This window comes from Sus scrofa, chromosome 1 (assembly GCF_054392235.1).
Source record: "Sus scrofa isolate SSC_HxYL_T2T_F1_AM1 chromosome 1, Sscrofa_HxYL_maternal_Yorkshire_Landrace_v2.0, whole genome shotgun sequence".
NCBI lineage: Eukaryota > Metazoa > Chordata > Mammalia > Artiodactyla > Suidae > Sus > Sus scrofa.
In genome coordinates, this window is record NC_139383.1 from 113209629 (window position 1) to 113236349 (window position 26721).

A 26721-nucleotide genomic window follows, 5' to 3' on the forward strand; every position below is an offset into this window, starting at 1 on the left:
GATGCATAGCCAGAGATATGTAAACTTAAAGCGGTTAATTGATAATTCTAAGCCTGGTTTCCTGTGTAAGGTGGTAAGTTCAAGATAGGAGAAACCACATCCTTTATTTATGTAATGTTCTGCCAATCCTTTTTAAATTGAGGTAAATTAAACCTATTTTGGAGGAGTTCTTTCTTTTTTGGTGTTGCTGCTTATCAAATAAGATTAACATTTTTATATTTTGTATGTGTTGGCTGTAAGCTTTCCAACCTCTTGAGCCCTCAAAACTTTAAGAATTTTGAGTTTTTCTCTATTCCAGTTCATCAGACACATGAACTATTTGACAGATCCAGGACTAAGTTAAGGGAAACTTTCAGTGGCTGGTTTTCATTGTGTTGCTTCTTTGAGCCTGGCTTGATGGGACACTATCAGTCTGGGTTCAATCTACAAATAGAAACCAAACTGATTTTAAACAAGGGAAGCTTAATATGAAAAATTTTTAAACTGGTCAGACTCCCAGGAGTTTGGAATCTGCAGCAGTGGTAGAACTGGAGAAGTGTTTCCCTGGACCTGGCCACCTCCCTCTTCCCCAGGTTCCACGAGAAAAAGTTTTAAACTATGACAAAAGATGTCAGAGAACTCTATATGGTACTGCAGAGCCCAGGGAGAGTCAAGGAAGGGCACACTTGAAGGGGGATCTAGGATTTGGGTTCAGATCTTGTTGCAGGGGTATCATCAGCACACCAGAAAAGTTTACTGGTTTTTTCCATACTGAGTTGGCTTTCAGTAACAAGGCAAGCAGTAAGCTGCCCTCCAAGTTTCAGGGAAGCTGCAGCTGCTGACCGGGTTTGTAGGCCTAAAGAAGGAGTGAGGGATCCCTCTACATGCTGGACAGGAGCATAAGGGATTTGTTGGAAAGGTCAAAGGAAGGTGATCACTTTCCTGAGCCAGGTTTGTGCAGTTGCCAGGGAGAACCACATTCTGGCATTATGAAGGGCAAAGAACCACCACTATCTTCATACTCGTCTTGTTTACTGGTGGTGGAGCTACCAGAAAGCAGCAGGTAAATCCCTTTAGGATGAAATTGATGACTGGCATAGAACCTCATCAGATTCTTGAAAGGATTTGGTGGGAGAAAAGGGAAAAACAAAATGCTTCACCAGCCTCTGACCTCCCTGTTTTGCAGTATACCACATAGCCCATCCAAACCAAGAACCTGGTGTAAAGTTAAAATAGTGTAAATATGAAGTCATTGAGAATACAAGCCCAATGAGAAAGCTTGGGCCAGTATTTTCAAAATCTAATGAATCTGATCATTTTGTAAAAACAAAATTCTGAGCTAGAAATCTGGGACTGTTATAAATATTCCGAAATTATATGAATGAAAATTGGAATGTCAGGAGTAGAGTGCATTCCTTCTATTGTTTTTCATCGAGGACCGCACCCACGGAATATGGAGCTTCCCAGGCCAGGGGTCTAATTGGAGCTACAGCTCCCTGCCTACACCACAGCCACAGCAACACGATCCGAGCCGTGTCTGCTATCTGCACCACAGCTCACAGCGATGCCGGATCCTTAACCTGCTGAGCAAGACCAGGGATTGAACCTGGAACCTCATGGTTCCTAGTCGGATTCATTTCCGCTGTGCCATGATGGCAACTCCCCACATAGCTTTTATATAAATGTTTCTGTGAATTGAGTACTTCCTGTAACTGGAATGCTTTGTTTCATAGAATGTGGCTTCAGTTAAGCCCTGATTTGTTTTTCTATGGCTTCCACAGAAAATTACTTTTGATTTTACCTTTTAAGACAATTTCACATGCACATTTCAGTCTTCTCAGTGTTGGAACCAACAAAAAATAATGCACCTTCCGTCCTTCAGGCTATTTATAGTTTCTAAATTTTTCAGGGGACAGTTTTATGTTCGTAATAGTCTTTTTTTTAATGCTGTGTAGCTTTCCCTATTTTGTTTAAATGTCTATATTGTACAAGTGATCCAGGGCCCTACTTAAAAGCAAAATTCTTTAATATGCACTTCAATATTTTTTTATATTGAGATGCTATTGACATATGTTAGTTTCAGATGTACAACATAATGATTTGTTATTTGTATATAAGTCTAGCTATCCATCCACTTTATTTATTTATTTATTTTTGTCTTTTTTGCCATTTCTTGGGCCGCTTCCACGGCATATGGATTTCCCAGGCTAGGGGTCGAATTGGAGCTGTAGCCGCTGGCCTACGCCAGAGCCACAGCAATGAGGGATCTGAGCCACGTCTGCAACTTACATCACAGCTCACGGCAACGCCGGATCCTTAACCCACTGAGCAAGGCCAGGGATCAAACCTGCAACCTCATGGTTCCTAGTCAGATTCGTTAACCACTGTGCCATGACGGGAACTCTTCCATCCACTTTATTTTTTCTTCTTGCTACCATAGCTAATTTTTTCCAGCTTTGTTGAGATATAATTGACAAAATCGTGAGTTATTTAAAGTGTACATCATGATGATTTGATATACACACATTGTGAAAAGATTCCCTCCATCCTGTTAATGCATTCATCACCTTGTATTGTATCTCTGTTTTGTTATTTCCTATTTTAAAAAAAATGTATCACTAGATGTCCAAGACATAGGGTAGATGCATAAAGAATCTACATATGCTTCTTTGATAATTTATTATTCCATTCAGCTAGCATTTATTTGGCTCTGTGTGGAGGTGGAGGGAGGAGAGGGGAGTATAGGGTGAGAGGAATGATGACAAGGTATGACTATCATAAGGAAGTCAATAATGGAAATATATAAAATGGATACAATTACACTACTGCTAGGTAAGTATTGTTTCAGAAAAATGAAGATGGAGCAACTGCTATTGAGGCACAGATGATGGAGTGGCTAAGTGGCCTGAAGAATGAGGAATGACTTCACTCAGGAGGGAATGCTTGAATTGATGTAGAAAAATGAACAAGTTTGCCATCAAAGAAATTGGATGGAAGAATATTTACTCTAGGCAGAGCTCAAGATGTTCAAAGACTTGAATTGCTAAAAAAGAACTGATAGAAAATTTATTAACTTGACAATACCATGTGTTGTAGTGGGAGAACCCTCTGCTTCAGTATCAGGCAGATTTATATTATGATTCTACCATTTGTTAGCTCTTTATTTGTCAACAAGCTACTTGACCTTGCCTGAGATTTTATTTTATTTTATTTTATTTATTATTTATGTATTGTCTCTTTAGGGCCGCACCTGTGGTATATGGAGGTTCCCAGGCTAGGGGTCAAATCGGAGTTGTAGCCACTGGCCTACACCACAGCCATAGTAATGCACGATCTGAGTCTCATCTGTGACCTACACCACAGCTCATGGCAATGCCAGATCCTTAACCCACTGAGCAAGGCCAGGGGTCGAACCTTCATCCTCATGGATGCTAGTCAGGCTCATTAACTGTGGAGCCACGATGGGAACTCCAAGATTTTATTTTAAAATTCCCTTACATTTGTAATAGCTCCTTTGCAGTTTTGTTTCAAGGGTCAAGTGATATGTGATCTTAGTGAACATTACCTGCAAATATGGTGATAGACCTACTTGGGGGAGACACTAAGATTAAGACAAGGCTGATTCTACCCTTGTGTTTCCCAGTTCTATTCTCTGCATTATAGCAAGAACTATCCTTGAAAAATATGTCTCACGATGTTGTACCTCTTAAACTTTCCAGTGGTTTCCCATCTCAGAGTATTTGTGAAATTCTTACCCTACCGTAAAAGCCCTGTGTGATATGCCAGCCCCTCTCCCCTCATCCCACAGTGTTCTGAAATCTTTCCTATCAGTTCCATTTACTCTGACTCAGCCACTTTGGTCTCGCTGCTAAAACCACAAACATGCCTTTGCCTCTAGGCCTTTGTATTGTTTTCTCCATCTGGTCAGTCTTTCCACAAATAACCCTTGATTCCCTCCCACACTTCAGGTGTCTGCTCAAATGCCACTTTATCTGACCGGCCTCCCCTGACCCACCCCCACCCTCTACCTTTCCCCATGCCCCTATTCTTTGTCCCTTTACTCCTACTTTATTTTTCTTCACTGAATGTTGAGGGTAGGAACTTTGCATTATTCACTGTTTTCTCTCCAAAAAACTAGAATAGCGCCCAGCAGTAATTTAAAGTGCTGTATAAATGTTCTCTGAATGAATGAGGCTGAAAAAGTGGCTTGGGGGCCTGTCTGGGGCAGTTGATATGCTCAGTTAAGAATTTTGGATTTTATCTTGTAGGCAAATGGACCAATGTTTTTGATGCAGGTTTAAGTGAATGTTAATTTTTGTTGTTAGTCCCTACGTTGATTTGTGGCAGCAGTCAAATTAAACTTTTTCCCAAATACTAAAATCAACAATATTCCTTCTTTCCAGTAGTTTTTTTTTTTTTTTTTTTTTTTGTCTTTTTGCCTATTCTAGGGCCGCTCCTGCGGCACATGGAGGTTGCCAGGCTAGGGGTCTAATCGGAGCTGTAGCCACCAGCCTACGCCAGAGCCACAGCAATGTGGGATCCGAGCCATGTCTGCTACCTACACCATAGCTCATGGCCACACCAGATCTTTAACCCACTGAGCAAGGCCAGGGATCAAACCTGCAACCTCATGGTTCCTAGTCAGATTTGTTAACCACTGTGCCACGACGGGAACTCCTCCAGTAGTTAGTTCTTAAAGCCTGATGCCATGGTGTAAATGTACATTATGTTAGTAATTTCTCTAGGAAGTAAAGAAAGCTAGAAAGCTTAGTTCTTGTTAAGTACATTTACTGAAGTTTCTATGATGTTACATTGTAAAAATAAGCTCCCACAATATAGGTTTTATTTATTGTAATACTGTTTAGAGGGCTATGTATTTGTCTAAGATTGCAGTACTAGATGGTATTTAGTGAATCATGAGAGATTTTGGACACAAGTATAAGAAGACAACAGATAACAGCACAAAGAAGTCTTGGAGTGGGGTTCAGAAGCTCTGATAACAGGAGCCCCTGGAAGGACCTTGTTAATGTCCCTAACAGCTAATCAGTCAGCACCCTTTCAAATCATTTCAGTCTTAATTTTTGTTTTTCTTTTTAGGGCCATGCCTCCAGCGTATGGAAGTTCCTGGGCTAGGAGTCTAATCAGAGCTACAGCTGCTGGCCTACACCACAACCATAGCAACACTGGGTCAGAGCTGCATCTGTGACCTATGCCACAGCTTGCAGCAATGCTGGATCCTTAACCCACTGAGTGAGGCCAGGGTTCAAACCCACATCCTCATGGATACCAGTTGGGTTCTTAACATGCTGAACCACAACGGAAACTCCAGTCCTCAATTTTTTTGGGGGGGACCTGGAGGAAATATGAAAAATTTTATTCATAAATTTACTTAATTTTCCCCTAATTAAAGCACAATCAATATTAAAATGAGCAAATACAGCAAACATTTCCCTAACTTTCTGCTGTAGTTCACATTCTTTGGTGTGTTTTCCTGAGTGAGATTTCTTAAGAGAGTTTAAAATGTAAATGTTATATTTTCCCCCTTATTGGTTGGGGTGCCTTGGGCAAGTTGCAGCTGTAAGTTTCAATTTATAAATCAAAGCTAACTAGGCATGCCTCGGGCAAGTTGCAGCTGTAAGTTTCAATTTATAAATCAAAGCTAACTAGGCCTGCCTCACACAGTTGCAAGGATTAAGTTAGCTAATACCTCTAAAGTGCTTGCTTAGCACAGTGCCTTGCCGTAGGAAGTGTCCAGTATTAGCTGTTATTGGTAAGTAGTTGTGTCAGTACTTGTTTTCAGAACTTCAGCTAGTTATAATTGTCATTTAGCTCCATAGATACAGGTCAATGTTAATAAGGACTGTTTAAAAATAGTTCCCACTAGAGGGCACTGTCTACTTTGCCAGTGACAAGGTTAAGAAACTGATTAGCCCACTACCTCTTAATCTAGTTTAGAGCTCAGCCTGTGGCAATCATTCTCCAGTTACAATTCTTGAAGACTGTGCTGCAGTGTATTGGGAAATGTTCTTACCTTCCCCTCCCTTCCAACACCAAGGGATTTTGATTTGAAGACAAAGAAGCATCTCCATTCTGTAAGCCAGGTGTATGCTTTAGACTGTAGGCCTTATGATTAGGACCCCAATTCTCTCCTCTTCACTGTGCTTCAGCCCAGGGTTCCAGTTAGACCACTAATGGCCTTTGTGCTCCATCTGTCCCTTGTAACCCTGCCCACACTTAAATAATTGAAGGATGTTTGATACTAGGCACATGCTTTTGCCATTCTAAGGCAGTGGCCCTTGAAAGATGAATACTTAGCTTTGGCTCTTTAGCAAGATATAGACTTGGTATCATGAGTTGGGAGTAGATGTTCAAGGCAAGCACCCTTATTATCCTTCCAGGCCTCTTTCCCTATATATTAAAGTGGGGTTAGCTGGTAGACCAAATCAGAGGCCACAGCCTCCCCAACACATTTATCTCGTCAAGGAGAAGAGAAATTTTGAGGTGGGGAAGGAGAAAAGGCAGAGGCAACAAAAGATAAAATACAAACTTTGATAATGTTACTGTGTGGAACTAACAGACCCTGCTTAGATTAGTGGAAACTTCAGACTCCCAGCTGGTGACCATCCCTATAACATACCTTTGCAGGGGCGTGATAACATCCACTTCCTAGTTTGCATGTGACTTATTTTCTCCCTGTTTCAGTCTGTATACAGTGGGATGTCAAATGTGAGGGCCCAGAGTCTATGTCAGGCCTTTTCTTAGCTGTGGCCACAAACAGGAACCTCCAAACTTGAAAGGGTAAGGTATAGAAGTAAAGGATGAGGCGTAGAGGTGAGGAGCTGCCAGGGTGACTAGAACGCCAGGGGTTCCCAATTGTGGGGATAGAAAGGGGTCTCCCCTTTGAGTCATCTTTGTAGAGTTCTGCACTGTAAAACTAGGAGTTGGCATCTCTATCCCAGTTCTTGATTCTAGAAATGTCTAGTTTTTATAGCATTCTCTATGACCCATATCCTTAGATTCAAGTGAAAGTCCAAACTCGTAGCTTTAACTGCATAGCAGGGGACTTTCTGGCTATTGGAAGGCCTCGCTTGTCAGGAATGACACAAATGAGGGCTTAGGTGTATTGATTTGAAGAGTATCTTGTCCAAGAATCACATATTTGGACCTCAAAAAGAGGGCCGGCAGGAATGCTTTTAATGTTGGCTGAGTTGAAGTAAGGGGTGAAATTGCAACTAGGGTTTTTCCAAAGCTACTGACTTTAAGTGAGCAACCACGGGTTGTATAGGAGCTAGTTTATAAACAGTGTAATAGAAATAGTCATAAAGCAGGCGAATCACCATTGTGCTTAAGCTTAAGTCATTCACCAGCACTGCGACTGTTTTTCAAGCAGGAAGATGGGGTAAAGTAAAGCAGGACAAGATGGAGTTTTCAGCAAAGAGGCTAAGAAAATATTGTAGAAACATGTCTCTCGACGAGAAGTCAACGCTGAGTTTGAAGTGACAAAAGAATTAGCCTCTATGAATAGTCTGCATGTTATAACTAGAAAGGGTGTAGTTCAAAGAATTTAAGAAAAATCAATAAACCTGAAGGGGAATCTGCTAAGATGTATTACAACTTAATAGTGATAAAAATATGTGTGAAGCAGAAAAAAAGATTAATTGTGCAAATTTCCAATCTTGTGAAAATGTAAGGTATTTATAGCTTCTTTGTGGTGTAACTCATTAGCTGGTGCTTTGCAGAAAACATTTTAGTCTACAATGTTTTACTGAACAACTAATGTCAATGGTGAAATTCATTTGCTTTTGTGGACTTAAACTTTATCAGTTTTGTGAATTTTCATCAGATAGAAGCTGAATATTCTTTCTTACCCTACTACACATCAGTTTGATGACTCACTAGTGGTGAAGTTTTATTGTGATTTTTTGAGAACCAAAATTAAAATCTTTGTTAATAAAAAGGACCACAGTTCCACTTAATGGAACACTGAATGGCTTTGGAAATTAGCTTTTGAGGCAGACTTCATAAGTTTCTTAATGAAATAAACCTAAAGTTGCAAGGGAAAACATCAATTATATGCACATCTTACACTGTGGTAAAGTCATTTTGATGACAGCAAATGTTGCTTGAATTTTAAGTATTTCAAATACTTCCCTTGCTTTCAAATGTTGAAACAAAGCAAGATCTCCACTCCTCCACAAATCTGCAGTAGATGGATTTTTAAAGCCAAACTAGTTTCAGCAGCATTTTGGGGGCCATCCATGCAAGTACAAAAGAGATTTCCAAATTTAAAGATCTGTTGTGTAGTCGAAGAGCTTTCATTTTGCCTTCTTTTGGAGATGATTTATGTAATTTAAATTGTTTTATTTATTTATTTAGGCTGCATCTGCAGCATATGGAAGCTCCTGGGCCAGGGATCGAATTTGAGCTGTAGCTGTGACCTACATCACAGGTGAGGCAATGCTGGATCCTTAATCTACTAGGCTGGGCTGGGGTTAGAATTTATGCTACCACGGAGACAACGCCAGATCCTTAACCCACTGTTCCACATTAGTATTTTAAAAAGGCAAATATCGAGAGAAGAATCTAATAGATTTCTCTACATACATTCCAAACAATGAATATGCTCAACTAAAATATGCTTATGGATTGGTGTCAGTATTTGTCAGTATTTTCTATGTGAAAAGACCTTTTCAAAGATAGAATATGTAAAATCTGATAGGGGTCAGCCTTAACAGATGAACATTTGTAATTGGTTTTGCTAGTAAGGAGTACTAATTTTGAATCCCAATTAAGGAAAATATCTCCCCAAAAAGAATTCAATTTTTGTCATTAGACTTGTATTATGAAAATTGTAGAGACTAGATATAGTTACTAATGCTATAGAGCGAGATCTCATTGCTTATCCGTTTCAAATGCAGTAGTTCACATCTATTAACCCCAGATAACCAGTCCATTCCAGTCCCTCCCCCTCCCCCTTGGCAACCACAAGTCTCTTCTCCAAGTCCATGAGTTTCTTTTCTGTGGAAAGGTTCATTTGTGCCATATATTAGATTCTAGATATAAGTGATATCATATGGCATTTGTATTTGTCTTTCTGACTTCACTTAGTGTGAGAGTCTCTAGTTCCATCCATGTTGCTGCAAATGGCATTATTTTGTTCTCTTGTATGGCTGAGTAGTATTCCATTGTTTATATATACACCACATCTTCTTAATCCATTCATCTGTCAATGGACATTTAGATTGTTTCCATGTCTTGGCTATTGTGAATAGTGCTGCAGTGAACATGTGGTGCATGTATCTTTGTCAAGGAAAAGTTTTTTTCCAGATATATGCCCAAGAGTGGGATTGCTGGGTCATATGATAGTTCCCTATTTAGTTTTAGTTTTCTGAGGTACCTTCATACTGTTTTCTATAGTGGTTGTACCAATTTACATTCCCACCAGCAGTGTAGGAGGGTTCCTTTCCTCCAGACCCTCTGGATGTCAGAGAATGTTTTGCCTATGTTCTCTTCTAGGAGTTTGATAGTGTTTTGTCTTAAGTTTAAGTCTTTACACCATTTTGAGTTTATTTTTTTTATTTTTTAATTTATTTTTTGTGTTTTTGCCATTTTCTTGGGCTGCTCTCGTGGCATATGGAGGTTCCCAGGCTAGGGGTCGAGTCGAAGCTGTAGCCGCTGGCCTACACCAGAGCCATAGCAACGCGGAATCCGAGCCGCATCTGCGACCTACACCACAGCTCACGGCAATGCCGGATCCTTAACCCACTGAGCAAGGCCAGGGATTGAACTCGTGATCTCATGGTTCCTAGTCGGATTCGTTAACCACTGAGCCATGACGGGACCTCCTATTTTGAGTTTATTTTTGTGCATGATATGAGGGTGTGTTCCAGTTTCATTGATTTACATGTGGCTGTCCAGTTTTCCCAGCACCACTTGCTGAAGAGACTGTCTTCCCATTTTATATTCTTGCCTCCTTTGTAGAAGATTAATTGACCATGTGTGTCTGGGTTTATTTCTGGTTCTCTATTCTGTTCCATTGGTCTGTATGTCTTTTTTTGTACCAGTACCACTCTGTCTTGATTACTTATAAGTATTTCACCTGCTTGGTCAGATTTATTCCTAGGTATTTAATGTTTTGGGGTACAATTTTAAAAGGTATTGTATTTACAAAAATTCATTTTCTAGTATTTCATTGTTAGTATAGAGAAATGCGACCAATTTCTGAAATGTTAATATTGTATTGTGCTACTTTGCTCAATTCATTGATGAGTTCAAGTAGTTTTTGTGTGGATTCCTCAGCGTTTTCTATATGTAGTATCATGTCATTTGCATACAGTGACAATTTTACCTCTTCTTTTCCAATTTGGATACCTTTAATTTCTTTTGTCTGATTGCTATGGCTAAGACTTCCAATACTATGTTGAATAACAGTGGTGAATAACATCCTTGTCTTGTTTTAGATTTTAGCAGGAAGACTTTCAGCTTTTCTCCATTGAGTATTATACTTGCTGTGGGTCTGTTATACATGGCTTTTATTATGTTAGAGTATGTTCCTTCTATACCCACTTTGGTAAGATTTTTTATGATGAATGGATGTTAGACTTTGTCAGATGCTTTTTCTGCATCTATGGAGATGATCATGTGGTTTTTGACTTTTCTTTTGTTAATGTGGTCTATGATTGATGGTGTATGTTGATTGACTTGCATATGTTGAACCATCCTTGTGAACCTGGAATGAATCCCACTTGGTCGTGGTGTATAATCTTTTTTATATATTGTTGGATTTGGTTGGCTAAAATTTTGTTGAGAATTTTTGTGCCTATGTTCATCAAATATATTGGCCTATAATTTCCTTTTTTGGTAGTATCTTTGTCTGTTTTGGTATTAGGGTGATGGTGGCTTTGGATAATATCTTTGGGAGTGTTCCTTCTTCTACAGCCTTTTGGAAAAGTTTAAGGAGGATGAGTGTAAGTTGTTCTTTGTATGTTTGGTAGAATTCACCTGTGAAGCCATCTGGCCCTGGACCTTTGTTTGTAGGTAGTGTTTTTATTACATATTCAATTTCATTTCTAGTGACCAGTCTGTCCAGTTGATTTATTTCTTCTTGATTCAGCCTATATGTCTCTAGAAAGTTGTCCATTACTACTAGGTTGTCAAATGTGTTTGCATATAATTGTTCATGTATTCTCTTATGGTTTTTTGTATTTCTGTAGTATCCATTGAGATTTCTCTTTTGTCATTTCTTATTTTGTTTATTTGGGTTTATTCTCTCCTCTTCTTGGTGAGTCTGGCCAGTGGTTTCTCAATTTGGTTTACCTTTTCAGAGAACCGGCACTTGGTTTTTATTGATTTTTTTCTATTGTTTTTTGAATCTTTTTTCTTGATTTCCTCTCTGATCTTTATGATTTCCTTCCTTCTGCAGACTTTAGGTTTTGTTTGTTCTTTTTCTAATTCATGTAGATGGTGGGTTAAGTTGTTGATTTGAGATTTTTCTTCTTTTTTGTGGAAGGCCTGTATCGCTATGAATTTCCCTCTTAGCACTGCTTTTGCAGCATCTCATAGATTTTGAATGGTTGTGTCTTCATTATTATTTGTCTTGAGGTATTTTTTGATTTCCTCATTGACCCATTGGTTTTTTAGTAGCATGTTGTTTAGTCTCCATGTAATCAATTTTTTCCTCATTTCTTTTTCTGCTGTTGATTTCTAGTTTCATTCAATTTTGGTCAGAGAATATATTTGAAATAAGTTCTGTATTCTTATATTTGTTGAGGTTAGTTTTGTGCCCCAGTATGTGGTCAATCCTTGAGAATGTTCCATGTGTGCTTGAAAAGAATGTATATTCTGATTTTTTTGGATATCATGTCCTGAAAATGTCAACTAAGTCTAAGTTTTCTATTTTGTCATTTAAGATCTCTGTTGCCTTCTTGATTTTATATCTAGAGAATCTGTCCATTGATGTGAGTGGGGTGTTAAAAGTCTCCTATTATTATTGTATTCCCATCAATTTCTCCTTTTATGTCTGTTAGTATTTGTATATGTATCTGGGTGCTCCTGTATTAGGGGCATATATATCGATGATTGTAATATGTAATATTCTCTTCTTGAATGGATCCTTTTATCAGTAAATAGTGTCCTTTTTTGTCTTTATGGGCTTCATTTTAAAGTCCATTTTGTCTGATGTGAGTATTGCAACTCCCACTCAATCTACCTGTGTCCTTTGCCCTAAGGTGAGTCTCTTGTAGACAGCGTATTGTAGACTCTTGCTTTTTTATCCAGTATGCCACTCTGTGTCTGTTGATTGGAGCATTCAGTCTATTGGCATTTAAGATAATTATTGATAAATATGTATATTGCCATTTTATTTTATTTTATTTTATTTATTTATTTATTTATGTCTTTTTGCTATTTCTTTGGGCTGCTTCCGCGGCATATGGAGGTTCCCAGGCTAGGGGTCAAATCGGAGCTGTAGCCACTGGCCTACGCCAGAGCCACAGCAATGCAGGATCTGAGCCGCGTCTGCAACCTACACCACAGCTCATGGCGACACCAGATCATTAACCCACTGAGCAAGGGCAGGGACTAAACCCGCAACCTAATGGTTCCTAGTCGGATTTGTTAACCACTGCACCACGACGGGAACCTTGTTTTCTAATTGATTCTATGTTTCTCTTTTGTCCCTTTTTTTGGTTGGATGATTTCTATTTTTTGTATGCTTGTGTACTTCTCTTTTTAGTTTTTGTGAATATAACATTTGGTTTTAATTTGTGGTTGCCCTGTTTTTTAAGTATATCAACCCCTTCCTGTATCTGCTTGCTTTAGCCTGATAGTCATATAGCTCAAACACATTATTAAAAAAAAAAAAAAGGAGCCTAGATTTTCTTACTTTCCTTCCCCCACATTCTGTGATTTCAAAGTCCTTTTTTAACATCTTCATGTTTGTCCTTTTGCTGTTCCTTGTGTTTATCATCACTTTTTCAGTAGGTTTTTTTTTTTTTTCTTTTGGATTTGTATACTGGCTTATTTAAGTGATTTTGCTTTCTAATTGTGATTGCCTCCATCCTATTTCTTCTTATGTCTTTTTTACTTAGAGAAGCCCTTTCAGTATTTCTTTTAGAATATGTTTAGTACTGCTGTGCTCTTTTAGCTTTTTTTGGTTGGAGAAATTCCTTATTTCTCCTTCTATTTTAAATGATATTCTTGCTGGGTAGAGTATTCTAGGCTGCAAATTTTCTCTTTTAAAACTTTGAATATATCTTGCCACTCTCTTCTGGCCTGTAGTGCTTCTGTAGAGAAATCGGGGAATTCCCTTATAATTAATGCTTTGTGTTTCTCTTGCTGCTTTTAAAATCCTCTCTTTATCTTTAACTTTTGCCATCTTTATTATAATATGTCTTGGTGTGGGCCTGTTTGGGTTCAACTTGTTTGGGGCCCTCTGTGCTTCCTGTATCTTAATACCTGTTTTCTTTAGATTTGGTATGTTTTTGAACATAATTTCTTCAAATATATTTTTTGATCCTCTTTTCTTTTTCTTCTCTTCTGGAATTCCTATTATGTGTAGATTGGCCTGCTTTATATTATCCCATAGATCTCTTATATTGCTTTCATGTTTTTCATTTGGTTTTCTGTCTTCTGTCCTGATTGGGTGATTTCCATTATTTTTTCTTCAAAGTCACTACTTCATTCCTCTGCAAGTACTTATTTTTCATATAGATCTGACTTCTGAAACTTGGCATTTATCCCAGAAATAATTTAATCTTTAAATTTCCCATGGCCAGAAGTACCTGAGCCATTGTCCTGTTATGTTTTATAGACCCAGTGTGTTGGCATTTTAAAAATATGTATGTTCCTTAAATAATTTTATTATGATTAGTAGGACCATCTAGAAGTTTATTCTCCTAGAAGATGAGGATTTGCTCTATAATTATCTCTTCTCTTTAGAAACTTAGCTAATCCATCTTTTTGGAACATAGAGTTTTAACCCTTCTTTTGCTTTGTAATTGCATGTACCAAAAGTGCTGATTAACCATTGGATCCTCTTCCTTACAGTTATTATGTATGACCATTGGTGTTCCTCAGTACTCCTGCTTTTCCTGGGATTACTTATCTACTCGTTGTTCTCTTTCTATGTTTACTGTGGTATCTGAATAGAAGTAATATATCTGTAACTTATAATTAGATATGTCATTAGTAGAAAAAACAAAGTCCTTATATATTAATATTCTTCTACTTATTAAAATATACTATTCTACTCATTCTACTTATTTCATATAAATGTTTTATTTATCCTTTTCTATTACAGCTACCATTATCAATACTTTATATTACCTTTTATTCATTGAGTATCATTATGAACTTAGAATCTTTTTCGGGTTTAATATATTCCAGTTAACTACAATAAAACTGTTATTTGAAGTTCAGATTTCAAATGTGTGAGCCCCTGACATCCTCCTTTGTGTTGACGTTCTTAAAAGCATTATTGCTTTCTAGTATCAACAAGTTATTATAGACCCTCCTGATCTCTTCCTGCCATAAGACATACTCATAACATCCTTCCAAGGAACCAATTCTTTTTCCTCATTGCAGGGAATTATGTTAGAGACCAAAGTCTGGATATTAGAGAAGCACACAAGAGTGGATGGAGGGCAAAACCACAGCTACTAAAGGTGTTGTTGGACTGCTTTTAGTAGAGAGCTGGAAATATCTATACAAATTCGCATTAATATTTCTTATTTAACTTGTCACATTCCCATACCCTGCATTTTTTTTAAACAAAACAAAATAGTTTTGTATGTGATTTCACTGACTATTTGGATTTTCTCCTGTTTAACATTCCTAGCATTCTGGAAGGGTAAGATAAAGGATGAGTGATGAAGCCTGAATGTGATGAAGCACTAGTTGGTGATGGTTTTGGGGAAGAGATGTGATTATGTTGAATGTAAAGATGGTATAAGAGTCAATTGTTTATTCAATTAAGCCTATTAAGTGCCAGGCCTTATACTAAATGTTGATGATGATGTCTCTACACTGTGTAGTCTATAATCTCGCAGTGGAGGCATTCATGCGACAAATAATTTTACATATAACTGAAATGACAACTTCAAATGAAACAGGTGATCTGAAAATGTATTATAGGAAGAGATTAACCTAGTTTGGGGTATTAGAGTTTAGATAGACGGGAGCAAGGAAAAGGCACTTGATAGATGGGTGTAAAGAACAGTGAACTATGTTCAGAAGAACTTACTGTATTTGGAGATTATACAATGCTGACACAGATAGGAAATGAAATTGTAGCTACTGAAGATTTATGGTTTTCAAAGAAATAATGTATTTTTATTCCAAATCTTTGCGAATTAAAAAAAGGATCAATGGAGTTCCTCTTGTGGAAATGAATCCATGAGGATGTGATTTGATCCATGAGGATGTGGGTTCAGTCCCTGCCTCAATTAGTGGGCCAGGGATCCGGCATTGCCATTAGCTGTGGTGTAGGTTGTGGACATGGCTAGGATCCCACATTGCTGTGGCTGTAGCATACGCTAGCAGCTATAGCTCCAATTTGATGCCTAGCCTGGGAACTTCCATATGCTGCAGGTGTGGCCCCTAAAAAACAAACAAACAAACAAACAGGATCACAGTTTATAGACTGTGTTAGACTAAGAATACAAAAGAGTTGAGGGATGTGTTACCGGCTCATAATGTCAATGTTTTTCAGCAAATATGCACTGACATTGTTTAACACAAATTCCCCCGAAAGGTGTATGATTGCCTCTGAGAGGGTCATTATATACTTGGGTCATTAGCAGTTTAATATTATTTCTCAAAATAATTATACCCCCGGTCAAGTGAATAGAGCTAGACAATTTTAAGGGTTTTAAAATCTAGACTTAATTTTATACACATAAGGAAAACTGACTTAGCAAGGTTGAGGAATTGTCCATGATCAGATTGTTATATAGAGCTGCATGGATAGAATATTTTCATTTTCTTTGCAAAGTTCAGGGCATTTTCCCAGCTCCTTACCTTCTTTGACTCTTGTTTTAGAAACCTGTGCCCATGTAACACTTGCAGTGTTAGAATTCTTCCTGAGAACATTCTGGAATGGGTGATGGTGGGCTGTGAGAGCAGTGGGAACAGGTTTTGAGCCTTTTCCCACAAATATCTGAAATTTAAATATATGGCATTGATTTTGAGGTGACAAAATATTCAAAATAATAAAGTTTTATCTGTGGGGCCACTAAGATGATTTCCCTATCTTGTTATCAGGGCACCATAAAACATAATATTTTAATATCTTTAATGTCTTGTTTAATTTCCCTTGTGCATGTTAGTTGGTATGAATCATTACATTACTGAGTCTTTGGGGCAAGTGTCTCTATCTTCTATAATTTTGATGACTGTCTCCAGTGTCTGGTCATCTGAAAATTAAGCAATAGATAAGAACATTTGCATAATAAGAGCATCGGTCAATCTTATTACTGGTAGACATTTCAGAGGAAGTAATCAAAAAATTTCCCAACATCGTCTTATCAGGTTTTTCTGCCTGAATCATTATAGAAGGCAGATAACTTAGAAATGGGGGAGTCTGGGGAAATGTTCTTATTGAAACACGGAAGTGCTTCCTTAACTCCTCTACCAGTATGGAGTAAAGGAAGAATCTAGTTTGCTCAATTTTTTTCTAAGAAAAAGTAATATTTTTTGATTGGATATGCTCCAAGAAAATAAACTCAAGTCATTTAATGAATAGTTATATCTTAATATGTATTCAGTTTATACCTTTGATAGATACTGCAATCAGTAGCTCTTAGCACTTGCCAAATTATTAGTGTGTTCCCAGCCCTTGTGATGGAGATAAAACATTCAAAGTATAAACCTGGCAGCTTATTGGAAGTAAAGCCTAGAGATATGAATTCATAGAGGTATAAATTGGTTTAGTTTCAGTTAAAAAAAAAATAGATGGCCCAAATGTATAATGGTGCAATAAAACAGAACTTTATGACTCATTTATGAAAGAGTTTGAGATGGGTGTTCTTGGTTGGCAGATGGGTTTCCTATACATAGTAAATCAGGGATCTTTCCCTCTTAGAGGCTCTGCCATCCCCTCAGGGCATCACCACATCCAGCTGGTAAAAGGAGGAGCGGAGATGGTAGGGACATACCCTCCTTTTAAAAGTCTTAGCTCTTAGGTTCCAGTCCATGTAGTTAACACTTAATCATACCCTGTAAACTTATGCCCTGGTTACAGCCATTGGCAGGACTGATATTCATCTTGTATGTAACTGGCATGGCCACACAAATTATAGTCTTAGAGACTGCTCATTGTAAAGCACATCCCATTTTTAGAGATGTTAAAATGTAGAATTCATTCTAGTTAACAAATGCAAGGGAAAATGTCACAGGAAAAATGTTTTCTGGTACTCTGATCACAAGATGAGGGAATCACCTTGGGGGCCCCACCAATAAACAATTTTTAAAAATATTTTTTGACATCAAAAAGCAATGACATGAGAAGTTTCCTTCATGGCTCAGCCGTTAACGAACCTGACTAGGATCCGAGAGGATGTGGATTCAATCCCTGGCCTCGCTCAGTGGGTTAAGGATCCAGCATTGCCGTGAGCTGTGGTGTAGGTCACAGACAAGGCTTGGATCTGGCGTTGCTGTGGCTGTGGTGTAGGCTGGCAGCTGTAGCTCTGATTCAACCCTTCGCCTGGGAACATCCATAGCCACAGGTGTGGCCCTAAAAAGAAAAAAAAAAAAAAAAGAAAAAAAAAAATCAATGCCATGCATTTAAATTCCAGGTATTTGTGGGAAAGGCTAATGATATGAGTCACTGTTATGTGACTTTATGTGTCTTTGATTTGATGAGATATGGTAGGAAAGCCACAAAGTCAACTCCCTATCGCTTGAGCATAGGTTATCCTTCGGCTTTGTCAGAGCTTGAGCTGCATGACCCAGATAGGGTCTATATTTTTACCATGTGTTTTTTTACTAAACTACTTACAGGCAAGCTTGAAACATGAAATGGAGTGTAACTAAGCATGTCTACCAAGTGAAGCCATGTTGGGACCTAAAGGGTCAGCTCAAAATTATGATTTCAAAGAGCGCTTGCCTTTTTGTCTCATCTCAGACACAATTACTCTGTTTATTCTTGGAAGATCTTGCACATACTTCTGCCATAACACAGCACACTTTGGCAGGGGTTGGGGGAACTTTTTGCTTTCTTTTCTGTTTCTCCTACTACATTAAAGGCTAATAAAAGGCCTTTTAATGTGCAGAGTGGTATACAACCTGAAATGGAATAGGCATCCAACCATGTTTATTGAGGGAATAAAGGTAGGAAGATAGAAAAGAAGAATGGGTGACTGCTTTGTGGACTATAGTGGTAGTTTTTAGATTACTCAGGCCACAACTCATCACCAGGAAAGATGATGCAAAATGAATTTTAACTTTTAGGTAACAAAATTATCAAGTAAACACATAGAAAAATCAGTCACATCATTTAGAGGCATAATTGATTTGGGTGAAAAAAGATGGTACTCGACTAAGCACCCACCATCAAACTACAGAGAAGCGATGTCATGGAAGAATCTTGATCAAAGGTGCTCTGCTCTGACACTAAAACTAGTTGTGTGATTTTGGGCAGTTATCACACCTCTTCATCCTTCAGTGTCCTAATCTACAAAATGGGAATAATCATCATAGTGCCTGACCGGATTGCTATAAAAATTAAATCACATAATGTATGTAAAACACTTAGTAGTGTACCTAGTACTTATCTGAGAGGAGGAAGTAAATGTTAGCTACTATTACTATGTTTATGTGTCATCTGTGAGCAAAGAGTTGGGGACCAAAAGAAGTGTTTTATTGGCCTCTGATTTGGCAATTCTTTCTAGGGGTTTTTTTTCCAACCAAGATTATTGTTTAAGAAAGAGCTTCCTTATTTCCTTTCCTTAACTTTCATCTCTATATAAGTGCTCCCTTAAGAATTACTATTCTTCTCCTCTCAGGAATCTCTCCATTTGCTAAACTACATTCCTTCTTCCTTCCTCTTTTTCAGTGAATTGATTGCCCCTCTTTGCCAATGGACAACTTAGCATTTGAAATGCATGAAGATGCAAAACAGAACGTTGTGTCTATGGGGAAGGCAACCACCATCTCCAGACTGGTAAGAATGTACATGTAGGTTTACATCTTGAAATTAGTTCCTCCTGAAACCTTTATGCAGAGCTCAAGAAACAATCTCTCAAGACTAGCTTTTTTCAAGTGACTCTCTTCAGAAAGGTAGCATTTCCTGCTCTGTGTATCTCCTGACTTGCCTTCTCTCTCCTAAACTCTTAACTCCTTTTGCTGTTTAATGGCCCAGCTTTCTATTTATCATTATTTATGACATTATTGAGTTATTTATTTTTCAGTATAATATCTTATACAATGTTATACTGAATATGCTGATAAATAATTATGCTATATAAAATATACCATTTAAGAATTTAAAGAATTAAAATGTTAATACAATTTTTAAAGGTTACACTCCATTTATAGTTATTACAAAATATTGGCTATATTCTCTGTACTGTACAATAGATCCTTTTAGCTTATCTTACACCCAATAATTTGTACCTCCAATTCCCCAACCCCTACATTGCACCCCCTCACCCCCCGCCTCCCCACTGGTAACCACTAGTTTGTTCTCTATATCTATGAGTCTGCTTCTTTCTTGTTATATTCACTAGTTTGTTGTATTTTTTAGATTCCACATAGAAATGATATCATATAGTATTTGTCTTTCTCTGACTTATTTCACTAAGCATAATGCCCTCCAAGTCCATCCTTGTTGCTACAAATGGCAAAATTTAATTCCTTTTTATGGCTGAGTGGTGTATATGTGTACCACATCTTCTTTATCCATTCCTCTATTGATGGAAACTTAGGTTGCTTTCATACCTTGGAAATTGTAAATAATGCTGCTATGAACATCGGGGCCTTGAATTAGTGTTTTGGGGGTTTGGGGATATATAGCTAGGGGTGGAATTGCCAGGTCGTATGGTAGTTCTATTTTTAGGTTTTTTTGAGAAACCTCCGTGTTATTTTACACAGTGGCTTACACTAATTTGCATTCCTACCAACAGTGTCTGAGGTTCCCCTTTACCACATCCTTGCCAATATTTGTTATTTGTGTTCTTTTGAACATGTCAGAATATTAGAGTAAGGATGTCTATGTTCGAGTTATTAGTAATCAAAGATATGTTTTCTTAGGGAGATAGGCGAGGAACTTAGAGGGCAGTGGAAAAGGAGACCTTCACATCATTGCTTATGAGCATCATTATAGTGGTCAGAGGAATGAGGACAAATTGGTTCGAATGTTAGGGTGTGTATTTTCTTAGCAGCTTTCAGTAATATAGGTTGTAACAGAAATAATATTTTTTAGCATGCATTTGTGATGTGACACCAGAAAATAGTAACATGGAAATATTATGACTTGGTAGATGGGTCAGTAGCTCATATGGATAATACATAGGAGGAAGAGAATTTAATGAAACAATTTAAATGAAAGAGGGACAGGAGAGAGAGACAGAGACCTGTCAGGCCTATTGGTCACTGATATGTTATTTATTCCCATTCATGTACCTGTTCATGTGAATGCATTTGTACATTCTGGAACCAGAAAGTTCTTAGAAAATACTCCTTGTGACCTCTTTGATTTCAGGTGAAGAAACTGGTAAAAAGGGAATAATTGACTTGGAATGCATTGCATATACAAACGTAACTGGGTACTTAATTTTCTAGTAATTTATTCTGTGTCCCAGCTCCTCATTTATTTTTATCCTTGTTTATTTGGATGTCAGCTATAGGTATATGGTATGTGTATGAGTATTGGGCTATGCCCTGCGGTCCTTGCAGTTGCCCAGCCACTAGACTGAAGAAGGACCCAGAGTCAGTGACAAAGACATCAGTGATCCACTGGACAGGGAATCTTACAAGTCAGAGGCAAAGGTCCAAGAGTGATACCCCACGGTGTCTGGCTGAGGGTAGGCAGGACACAGCAGCAAACTTCCCTACACAGGGGAGAGGGAGGCTACTAATTATAGGGAGCATGACATTAGAAAGGCTCCTTCGTTTCCAGGGGGACTCTTAGATTGCATCGTCTCACAGCTCTGGATTAGCTACATTGCGAGGTCCACGGTTTCCTGCTAATGTCTGAATATGCTGGAGCCTTCTGGTCCCAGGGCTAGAACTATAGTTAGCCAGGGGCCAGGCCAATCATGCAGGGGTTTAAAGATTAAACTTTCCACATAGGAGGGGGAGGCAATCATGCACATAAGTAAGGGTTAGACAGGGCCTGATCGGGAACAACCTTATTGGGCCTGACTGTACTGTGAATGTATGTGTGTGTGGATTTATTTACACGTTTTCTTTTGCTTAGTTTACTTATTTCACAGATGCATTTTTTTTTAATAAAAGAGCAAATTGAGAAGGAGGCAATATTTGTATTGCATCAAGAGTAGAGAATAATGGCTTCATGGTTTCTCCTAGGAAAAGAAGAGGCAGTGGTCACTGATGAGCATTTTCCTTGTGTGTCTTTTGGCCTGTACCATTACCACAGCAGTTGGAGTGCTGATTCTCTCCTTGGTTTATGTTAACAACTCTCAGCCCCATTCAAATGTTCATTTACAACCCGAAACCCAGCCTCTGCAAACGGCAACAATTCCCATCATGCAAAAGGCTATTGATCCAAAATTCCAGTTTCTCAATCATTTACCTAAATCCAAGGTATGGATTACATATACTAAGAAAAAGAATCATTTATTTTAAATGGTGATTTCAAAACAAAGTTTCCATTGCTTATTTTGCTAAGCTTTGTTCTCCCTTCACTGAAAGGAAGTAGCTGTGGGCCGTCCTGTTGAAGGAAGCTGAGGAATAGGAAAAGGAGAAAGTTGAGTTATGTTGGCTGCAAGCAAAGTTTTTCTTTAGTACTTTTATGTGTGGCCAGAGGGGAAAAGTGCAGGTGGACATAGAGAAAGCCCTCTGTTCTCTTGCCAAGATGGATGTTCTTTTTCATGTCTGACAGGGATGGATAGTACTGCATGTACCATTGTGGTCTCCTAGTCTTGCAGACCTAGGCTTCCTCTTCCTTTTTGGGCACTCTGATGTTCACTGCACTACCACTGCCTTATCCATTGAGCTTCCCTCTTACTCTGTAGGCCATGGTTGTCTCATGTTCCTCAGAAAGTGTCCTGTATGCTGATGGTTTGCTTATGACTTTTCAGGTGTTTGAGTTCCCTGGAGGTGCAATCCAGTGGGCTCGGTACAGGAACAACGTCAAAGACTATCTCAGCATTGAAGAAGAGGCCTTTGGCAGTAGCTTGAACAGTCAGAGATCACAGATGACTCTGGGGACCCTGAGAATAAAAAGTAGTGGCCTACGGGCCCCTCACTGGCACTTCAATGCTAATGAACATGGCTATCTTGTACAGGTAAAACCAGTTTATCCATGTTCTGTCCTTAAGCATTATGCTATGTATCCTCAGGCTATTATTTCAGTTGTTGCAAAACCTACTTAACTAAGTGATAGACAACATCCAGGCTTTGGCTGTGTTCTCAATTAGATTAGTTAGCAGTGCCTTGAAGCATTAACCTGTTTGTTTTAATTATTCTTGGCATCACTTTGAACTTCTTTCTTCAGTATGAAATCATATTTCATACACTGTTAAACTAAGATCACTGTTCCATCCTTTGAGCCAAAGCTAAAACTGGTAGCTCTGATCTAATGATCAAAGACACTACAGCTTTCCTCTAAGGAAAAAAGCAGCGACTGGAATAACAAATTAATTTGCTGATGTTCAGCTTGGAGTTCCTGAGATCAGGCCAATTGGATGCCCTTTTGTAGTTTAGACCTTTCAGAATTTTTTGGAAGTCAAGCGAAGTAGAGCTGGAAGTGAAATTAATGTACTTACTTGCATTTCAAATAATTCATTAATTACAAAATGTAATTTATGGGTTGGCATCTGTATTCCAGACACTGGGGAAGCCATAGTGACTAAGCTCTCAAAGTTTCAGAGTTTTTTCTTTTCCTAGTGATCTTGTTAATAGATCAGCCAGCTGTTTGTGACATATTTCTGTTGTTAATAAAACCCCTTTTTTTATACTTGCACAATTCATTCTGTTTTAGAATTTACAAGAAGAGGGAATAGAGTTTTATCTATATGAAATTAAACACTTAGAAGAATGGCTGGACATATAGTAAAAGCACTGTGTTATTACTGTTATCATTAAAATTGTATGCAGACTTTTTCTTATTTGGAAAATACACGTCTGTATGAATATACACAGAAACACACACATGCACACACATGCATGTCTCTGTGAATATCTACAAAAAAAAATATGTCTTCAGTCTTTTCAAACTACCATGAATTTAGAACTATTGCATGCTTAGTGGAGGTGGTATTGCCCCAAAGGGGGCAAAAAAAAATTTTTTTTTTTTTGTCTTTTTCATACAACATTTTAATTAAAACAATTTTTTTTCCTACACAATATATTTTTTTAATGTGTAGTTGATTTACAGTGCTGTGTTCATTTCAGGTGTACAGCAAAGTATTTCAGTTATACATATATATTGTTTTCAGATTCTTTTCTGTTATAGGTTATTATAAGATATTGAATACAGTGGCCTGTGCTAGGCAGTAGGTCCCAAATATCTTTTTTTTACTGTTTTTATTTTTTCTATTATAGTTGATTTACATTGTTCTGTCCAATTTCTGCTGTACAGCAAAGCGACCAGTCATACATACATATATATGTATATACATTCTTCTTCTCACATTATCCTTCATAATGTTCCATCACAAGTGACTAGATATAGTTCCCAGTAGCATACAGCAGGATCTCATTGCTTATCCACTACAAATGCAATAGTTTGCATCTACTAACCTCAAAATCTCAGTCCATCCCACTCCCTCCCCCTCGGCAACCACAAGTCTGTTCTCCAAGTCAAGAAATTTGTTTCTTTTCTGTAGAAAGGTTCATTTGTGCTGTATATTCCAGATATAAGTGGTATTTTATGGTATTTGTCTTTCTCTTTCTGACTTACTTCACTTAGTATGAGAATCTCTTGTTCCATACATGTTGGGGCAAATGGCATTATTTTGTTCTTTTTTATGGCTGAGTAGTATTCTACTGTGTATATATACCACATCTTCTTAATCCATTCATTTGTCAATGGACATTTAGGTTGTTTCCCTGTCTTGGCTATTGTGAACAGTGCTGCAGTGAACATACGGGCACATGTATCTTTTTCAATGAAAGTTTTGTCCAAGAGTGGGATTGCTGGGTCATATGGTAGCTATATTTAATTTTCTGAGGTACCTCCGTATTGTTTTCCATAGTACTTATACCATTTACATTCCAACCACAGTGTTTCCCTTTTCTTCATACCCTCTCAGCATTTGTTATTTGTGGACTTATTAATGATGATCATTCTGACTGGTGTGAAGTGGTACCTCACTGTACTATTGATTTGCATTTCACTAATAATCAGTGATGTTGAGCATTTTTTAACGTGCTTGTTGGCCTTCTGTATATCTTCTTTGGAGAAATGTCTGTTCAGTTCTTCTGCCCATTTTTCAATTGGGTTGTTTTTTTGTTGTTGAGTAAAAAATGGTTCTTGAGGGTCAAAAATATTACTCTTTATGTATAAGACATAAATGTACATGAAATACATAAGCAGTATGCTATGTAGTATACAGATATACAGTACATCTGTATGTTAATATTTCATAGGGTAGTGATTAGAAAAAATCTAACATGATACTTTAGAAAGGAGGTTATGATAAAAGGTCAAGGAACATTGCTCTATAGTGATGTTGAATGTGCTCTTCTGTTTACGTTTCAGGGCACAGCTTGGATTGGGGTGATTGACAGTGGTGCTGTAGTTACCACGTACAACATTACAGCTGGCCAAGTGATCTTCTTCCCTAAAAACACAGTACACTGGATAAAGAATGTGGGGAATGAAGACTGCTTTTTCCTGCTCTTCTTTTCCACACATGATGAACTTCAGACTCTGGATGTTGATGATGTATTTTTTTCTACACCTGAGGACATTGCTTCCAGGTCACTTAAGGTTTGTGCCACTGCTGAGAACAGATCCCTCTATGAGGATATGCCTTACATAGGCACAAAGCAGGCATGAATATTCCAGTTTCTAGGGTAACAATTGGGTCATAGGCTCAAGAACATACCTTGTGTTCCTACTAAACATATTAAACTCATTGACATTGAATTGCCACTTATTTTCTTTTATGAAGGTCTTCTATAGGAAACTATAATGAATTGTTAGAAAGGTTATGATACAGTTAGTAAAAAGTATTATGATTTTTGTTACTAAAAAGCCATGAGCTCATCCAGGTGGAATTTTGCTATAGATGATGTAAGTGTGTTCTCTTAATCTAATGCAGAGGTTTTCCCACAGTTTTTCTGAGGAATAGCTACTCTTGCTCTGTCTCAGTAGTTATATTATTACTGGAGGAACAGCTGATAGTGCTGGGTATAGAGGGTCAGGTGTGAATGCTGATGATGCAAATAGGTGATCAGAATTGGTGATGGCCCATGAGCAGCAATTGGAAAGGGTTCTGTGGTAAGTTTAGAAATTCACCTAGTAAGGTGGACTGCAGCAGATCCCACTCTAATGTTATGTGGAGAAGTAGAAGAAATAAGTCATTAGTGAGAGTATTGGGAACCAGTGTGTATTTTTGCAGGAGTTTATATTGACCATTAAATACCAACACCAATACATGGACAACCTGGAACATTTTCATAAATATCATAGATTGAGGTCAGGTCTTTTGACTGGGCCATTGAAAACCACAGTGGTGCCAATGTTACCCCATTCTCATTCTCTTAATAAAATTTGTAGAATATTTCACACATGTCTTATATGGTTTCTTATGTGTTTCAGCCTGAAGGTGGAATTAATTTCATTAGAACATTCCATAAGCAAAAAGAAGATCAGGGCGTCAACCTTCCTCCCAACTTGGCAGAACTAGTTGTCAATGCTAGTTACATACAGTCTCCTGATAGCCGTGTGTGGAGATACTTTTATGACCTGAAAGGTATAGTATGTTATTTTGTGAAGCCTTTTTAGTTAAGTCTTATAAATAGGATTTTAAAGGTGTATTGGATTGAGACATAGTGTGTTTTTTTACGGTGGGTTACGGTCAAGAGAAGTTTGAAAGAACACATTTCTCAACAGTGGGACATGTGAGAGAATGCCTTGAAGCAAAAGAGAAGGTGGGGAGAGATTGCAGAGCATGAGAGGTGTGTGTTGGAGCTGGGGGATGCTGTAGGAGAGGCTGATGAGAGAGGAGGGGTCTAATCATTTCACCATGCTAATGAGTTTATTCTTTAGGAGAGTGACATGAGGTTTTTAAAAATGTATTTATTTTTATCATTTTATTATTTATCTTATTGAGGTATAATTGATAATACAGCATTATATTATTTTCAGGTCTACAGCACAATGATTCGATATTGTATATATTGTGAAATGATCACCACAAGTCTAGTTAACATCCATCACTGTATATAGTTAGATTTTTTTCTTATCATGAGAGCTTACAAGATCTACTCCCTTAGCAACTTTCAACTATGCAATACAATAATATTAACTGTAGCCACCTTGCTGTACATTTCATCCCTGTCACTTATTTACTTTGTAACTGGAAGTTGTGTCTTTTCATATCCCTTCACCCA

The 26721-nt window shown here is 37.9% G+C and overlaps 1 protein-coding gene across 4 annotated transcripts in view; it reads left to right on the plus strand.

Moving 5' to 3' along the window:
• The window catches only part of CUPIN1 (cupin superfamily member 1), a 38815-nt gene that overhangs the window by 3976 nt on the left and 8118 nt on the right, over positions 1–26721 (plus strand). The window contains exons 2-6 of one of the 4 annotated variants that reach the window (XM_085005427.1): positions 19031–19138; positions 21505–21741; positions 22239–22445; positions 24863–25093; positions 25928–26081. In XM_085005427.1, coding sequence (XP_084861553.1) covers positions 19055–19138; positions 21505–21741; positions 22239–22445; positions 24863–25093; positions 25928–26081 — 913 coding nt within the window. In that variant the 5' untranslated portion in view covers positions 19031–19054. 4 annotated transcript variants of the gene reach the window in all.